The sequence below is a fragment of the Mauremys reevesii genome, linkage group 15, assembly GCF_016161935.1.
Source record: "Mauremys reevesii isolate NIE-2019 linkage group 15, ASM1616193v1, whole genome shotgun sequence".
In the NCBI taxonomy this organism is placed as follows: Eukaryota; Metazoa; Chordata; order Testudines; family Geoemydidae; genus Mauremys; species Mauremys reevesii.
Genome location: NC_052637.1, coordinates 38820728 through 38827444, shown reverse-complemented (window position 1 = coordinate 38827444; position 6717 = coordinate 38820728). Strand labels below are relative to the sequence as shown.

Below are 6717 nucleotides of genomic sequence, written 5' to 3'. Positions count from 1 at the left end.
TGGAACAAACTGATAAGCTAAACAGTAATAAGTCACCAGGACCAGATGGTATTCACCCAAGAGTTGTGAAAGAACTTGAATATGAAATAGATGTACCACTAACTGTGGTACATGACCAACTGCTTAAATCAGCCATTGTATCATATGACTGGTGAATAACTAATGTAATGCTGATTTTTTTTTATTTTTTAAAAAGGATCCATAAGCGTTCCTGGCAATTACAGGCCTGCCAGCCTAATTTCAGTACCAGGCAAACTAGTTGAAATTACAGTAAAGAACAGAATTATCAAATGCATAGATGAACGTATGTTGGGGGAAGAGTCACTGTTTTTGTAAAGCGAAATCATGCTTCACCAATCTATTAGAATTCTTTGAGGGTGAAACATATGGACAAGGGTGATTAAATAGATACGGTATACTTGGACTTTTAGAAAGTCTTTGACAAGGTCCCACACCAAAGGCTCTTAAGCAAAGTAAGCAGTCATACTTTGGGATAAGATGGAAGCTCCTCTCATGAATCAGGAAACAAAGGGTAGGAATAAATGTTCAGTTTTCAGAGTGGAGAGAGGTAAATAGCAGGGTCCCTTAAGGACCTGTGCTGTTTAATATATTCAAGTAATCTGGAAAAAGAGGTAAACAGAGGGGTGACAGTTTGCAGATGATACAAATTTACTCAAGATAGCAGTCAGCTTTGGACTTAACTAAGAGTTATAAAGGGATCTCTCAAAACTGGGTGATTGTGCAACAAAATGACAGATGCAAAGTAATGGACACTGGAAAACAATGACAAATATACACATAAAATGAGAGGTTCTACATTAACTGTTACTACTCATGAAAGATCTTGGAGTCACTGTGGGTAGTTTTCTGAAAACATCAGCTCAATGTGCAGTGTCAGTCGAACCAGTAGGAAGGGGACAGAAGACAGAAAATATCAATGCTACTACGTAAATCCATGGTAAGAGCACATCTTGAATAGTATGTCCATTCTGGTTGTCTCATCTCCAAAAAGATTAGAATTGGAAAAAGTACAAAGAAGGGCAACAAAAATGACTGGGGTATGGAACAGCTTCCATATGAGGAGAGATTAAAGACAGACTGTTCAGCTTCAAAAAGGAGACAATGGGGGAGGGGGAGAGAAGGGAATGATAGAGCTCTATAAAATCATGAACAAGGTGGAGAAAGTGAACAGGGAAGTGTTATTTACACAATACAAGAACCAGGCGTCACCCAATGAAATTACAGGCAGCAGGTTTTAAACAAACATAAGGAAGTACTTCTTCACACAACCCAGTCAACCTGTAGGACTTGTTGCCACTGGATGTTGTGAAGGCCAAAAGTATAACTGCATTAAAAAAAAGAATTGGGTAAGGTCCTGGAGTACAGGTCCATCAATGGCTATTAGCCAAGACTATCAGGGATGTTCCTAAACCTCTGACTGCCAGAAGCTGGGACTGGATAACAGTGGATGAATCGCAAAATAAATTGCCCTGTTCTGTTCATCCCCTATGAAGCATGTGGTACTGGCCACTGCCAAAGGACTGGATATTGGGCTAGATGGACAACTGGCCTGACCCAGTATGGCCATTCTTATGGTTCTTAGGGATTTCTAGACCTGATTCTGACAGATTCTCTGAAGTTTTCAGACTTTAGCATTTACTATTGTGACATGTTATGCTCATCTTACTGTACAGACTTTTGGCTTAGTGGTGTGTTTGGCCTATTTACCCATATCTGCATAAGGCCACTGTCTGGGGAATTTGTCTTCATGTAAGGCCACTAAAAACACTGCAGAAGGAAAGAAGACCGGAGGCACTTACATTTGCAAATACTTCTGTGCATTAGTGAATGCTTGTTGATGTAGGACTAGGCATACTGTAAAAGTTATGGTGAAAAGATACAAAAGCACTTCAAATCAGCCTAAACTCTGGGGCAAGGTACCTGGATGTAAGCTATTCAGCACAATGACAAAGTGAGAATACAGACTCTAAAGCGTAGTTTGCTTCTTCCCACATAACATTTCAGATCATAGTGCTCTGTTATAGCTCTAACAAGCAGAGTACTTAAAATATGCCATAAAAAATGAAGTTTAGACTGAACTGTGCCATTTACTAGTTCTTGAACATATTAGTCTTTACACATTTCTGGCAGAAGGTATTAATGCTGACCATTCCCAGCTTTTCTGTATTTCCTGACCTAAAGCATACCCTACACTCAAAAACCCATGCAAAACTTTATATTTAAGGCAGGAAAGGCTTTATTACCAAGTATCCTAGCTTCTAAAATGATTCCAACAAGAAATTTATGGAATATCTATCCAATGAAGGACCTGAGAAATCAAAGTCAGCTATATTATCACAGTCTTCATTATAGTTTTAAGGAAGAGGTGAAAAGGAACAGTTTTCAAAAACTACTACTACAAGTCTAACGTAATTCCGATGAATGTTACACTGAAGTCTGGACTTGGAATTTTGATGGTGGAGTGTGTTTTCTAGATAGACTTTTTGCAACATACAAGCACTAGAGGTCAAGTTTAGTCACCTTACAGGTTATTTGGACTTAGGTTTGCTATAAAATTATAACTGAGTCAACTCAAAGCTACAGTGGAAGAGATTAAAGCCGCAATTTCAGCAGAAATTGGCAATAATGTGCTCAGCAGCAGCTTTCAGCCACACATCAAGAAGTCTGACAGGACTTGTGGTTTACAGCAAGAGAAGAAAAATCCAATTTTAAAAACACAAAAGGTATTCAAATAAAAATGTCTTTTTGCACATCACTGTAGCATAAGCTGCTTGAGGTTGTCGTGAAGAATGGTATCCTTGACGTCACGGAAAACCAGCCGGATGTTTTCTGTGTTAATAGCAGTGGTGAAGTGGTGGTATAGGGGTTTCTGCTGTTGGTCCCGGCGTTTGGTACGAAAACAATCCACCAGGAATTTTTGGACGTCTGTTAAGCAGTGGGGATCCCCTTCGAACTCTGGGAAATAGTTTTTGATGCTCACTTTTTGTACTTTTTCCTCAAGCAAGTCTGTCTTATTTAGAAATAGAATGATGGAGACGTTGCTGAAAACCCGGTTGTTGACTATTGTTTCAAAAATGTTCAGTGATTCTGTAAGGCGATTTGTTAGCCGATCCTCCATGAGCACCTGGTCGAATTCACTTGAGGAGACCAGGAAAAGTATCGATGTGACACTGTCGAAGCACTCAAACCAACGTTTCCTTTCTGATCTTTGGCCACCTACATCAACCATCTTGAAGGGAACATTTTTTATTTCGAAGTCGTACTCATGAATCCCTTTCGTGGGTCTTCGTGCCAGCAGAATATCTTGCTGTGTTGGAAGATAATCCTAAAAAATAAAGCAAAGTTTGCCAGTTAGGGAACAATGAGCATAGTGGCTTTAGCAGACTTCTGACCTAGAAAAGCTGGAAGGAAAGTTATTTTTGAACAAAGTCTTCATGCACTATTCCATTTTTAAAAGATTTCAGTTGCTAAAGCTGGGATTAACACACCCAATCCTAAAATGAGAATCCCTCTAGAGCAGTGTTTCTCAACGACTGGTCCGTGGACTGGCATCAGTCCCTGAGATCTCCCTGATACAGTTTAAGGTGGCAGCAAGCTGGTCCTTGGTATCAAAAAGGTTGAGAAACACTGCTTTAGAGAACTGAAACTTTCCCTCTGCTACATATCAAGTGACCTTGGTAAACAATATTGGAAGGAGCATTACCCGTTTCTCATGCCACCAGCTTCTTTTATTCCCTCACTACAGATTCTTGTAACAAGTCCCCTTCCCCCATCTGTTATACAATATGCATTTGTTGGCTGCCAACCTTTACCCCAAAGGGCTGCATTAGAATGATTCTACCAATTCTAACAGTAAGCACTCATTCACTAACTTTCCACTCTTTGGCATATTGCTCAGTTGATCATGATTCATAATTAAAGAACAGAACCACTGTTTGACAACCTACCTAAGTTTGAGACTACCTAAGTTTTTATTGAATCCACAAATGCCATCACAAAGAAGCCAAACACAAGGAACTCCTTGATGCCTGCACAGCAACCTGTTGCCTCTCTCCCTCATGGGAAACAGGCAGCATGAGAAAGCTTCTAGGCGTTCCATTATGAGTAGTGACATCTAATGGAATGAAAATATTCAGTGCAAGAAAGTTGTTTCCAAAGTGTAGGAATTTAAACAGATGAATCCAAGAGGCCAAAGTTGTGGGACCTGATCTCTAAAGAAAGCTAATGCATTTTTGGCTTCTCCATTTTCACAGGAGTCATTTTGCTGATTTGTGCATTTACCTCTGAGCAGTCACTTTGCTAAATTTGATGTTCACAGCTTTGTTCTCCAGGTATATATAAATCCTTTGTTATACTTGACTGTTCAGACATGTCATGCTTTGGTATTCATGGCAGTTTTGGGAAACAAGCTATGTTTGAAACCTTGAGAAGTTTAAAAGCAAGTCTCTCTTCACTTAATCTATTCAAAGATCTTTTCCTAATAATCCTAGTCAATGAAGGGCTCACTGCTCAACATGAGACCTTTGGAAAAACTTCTGAAGCAATGTCAAGAGAACTGATTCAACCAACTTCTACTGGGGATAGAAAGAAACCCCCGGATAAACATAGTTAAATAAACAAAACTAGAATTTAACAGTAGTACAGTTCAGATTCTGAAATGCCCAAACATGCCTGTTTTGCTTTAAATTACAGCTATACAAAACCTGAATGTTTAAATCTTTTCAATAAGGAACTGTTATAAAATTTCAGACAAACTATTTAAAAACAATTCACGAGAAGATATATCATTGCAAGCTTTTACAGATAGGGAATTATGGGATTCTATTTTAATAGACATTTGTTAAAATGAATATTTAAAAGGGTTTAAGCTCAACTTAAAACAAAAGCATTGGTAAAAAATTACAAATTAGGTTAAAAATGGGTTTGAGGATTTTAAGGAGCATTTTGTTTTAATGCATGAAAATCAGAAAGTGAAACTAATGAGGGAACAGCAACCGTTTTGTCTAAACTCTTGATTCTTTTATTCAAGCTGGCCGCAACTGAGATGTATGGGTGATTCTGATAAAAACCAGTTACCAAGAAACTTTCTGATCCACCACAAGGCTCCCCTCTTTGCTCTCATCTTTAGGTTCTGACGTACATCCATGACGGTGCGACCTAGTTTCTCAGAAGGAAAGCTGAAGCCTTTACAACTCCACCTACTGTCTTAAAAGTGACCCATGGAAGAAAAAGCTGGGCTTTTGCCCTTTTTTGCCTCTTTCTCATGGATAAAAGCAGACCCAACGGTTAATAAGTTTTCCTGCTTGCTTTACAACATTAAATTCAGGTCTTGTCTGCCAGGAAAAGACTAACACGGGAAAATCTGAGAAATTATAACATCACAGAGACTGAAACTAAGAAAGGATTTTTAGTTAGATTTTAAACACACACTTAACTGCAGTGCCTAATGAACATTCGGGAGAGCGGCTGTCATTGCTGCAGAGTGACCACCACCACCCTTTCTCTGAAGGAGCAAAAGATCAAACACATTCCTGAGATCAACTCCCTCTCAAAGAGGTCCTCCATCAAAGCCAGGGAAGACCAGACATTCCTGATATTTCTAAGGTAAAAGACAAGCAGACTTTTTAAACACATATTTCAAATACACAAAACAGGGCACAAAGCATATTTCTACAATTCCTTTCCAGCAGATAAAATGCAAGACCTTGACCTCCTTGCTCCCAAGATACATATGCCTGCAAGAGCACCACCAGTGACCAGGACACCTGGGTTAAGCTCACAACCGGGCATTAACGTTCCGCTTAAAATTTCAATCACAAAGTGTTTCACTTCCCCTCTTAAAGGCTGTTTAGCATTACTGGAACATGAAAGCCACCACATTTTACTTCACAATTGGCTACATTTATTCAACTGTACACAGTCTGTAAAGGGCAATGTGAATGTCGAGTAGTCTGTGCACAGCTGAAAGCACCACCGACTGAGAAGATTCCCATCAATTCCCATCTCCTCATAGGTTTCCCAATGCCTGAGCATGGGGAAAAAGCTGAATTTCACCTCCTTCCAATTCCTTTCTCCATCCCCACAGTCTGATCCACTCTTCCCTGTCATACATGCAACCACAGAGCACCAATTCCTTCCTTTCTATTTCACTTTTAGACTTGTGAGCCCTTCTTGCTCCTGTACAATTTCTTAAGTCATCCCCCCCTTTCAATCCTCACTGCCAACATTCTGGATCACACCATTGTTCTTTTAGCCAGTACAAACGACACTCCATCACTGGCCTCCCTGAAACATCCCATGTCATCTCCTCAGCCTGCATCTCACCTCCTGTCACTCTCAACCTAGTCCTTAGGACTCCACCCTCTTTCTCAGCTTTGCCATTTCCTTTTCTCCTGCTCTCCCACACTTAGACAAAACAAGCGAGGTCTGAATAGGTAATATTATCATTCCAAGGAGCCAAGCATCTTCAGCTCCTCCAAATACCTCCTCAAAACCCACTACTTCGGCCTTATTTTCCACCCTCTACCTCCACTCCTGAACTGTCTGCTCTCCCAGCCTACTTAGAAATATCAGAATGTGTCACTTGCTAGTGTGACTCACTGTGTCTGCCTAATCTGGATTGGAATCTGTTCAAGGCAGGGACCATGTCTCTGAGGATATGTCCATGCTGAGGTAGGGATATGATTCCCCTGCTCA

General features: G+C 40.1%; 1 protein-coding gene across 1 annotated transcript in view; it reads right to left on the bottom strand.

Moving 5' to 3' along the window:
• Positions 1–2326: 2326 nt before the first annotated feature.
• GNA13 (G protein subunit alpha 13) overlaps positions 2327–6717 on the bottom strand; it is a 44368-nt gene continuing 39977 nt past the window's right edge. Inside the window, exon 4 of the mRNA XM_039500769.1 lies at positions 2327–3346. Within this exon, the coding sequence (XP_039356703.1) occupies positions 2774–3346 (573 nt within the window). The 3' untranslated portion in view covers positions 2327–2773. The remainder of the gene's footprint in view (positions 3347–6717) is intronic.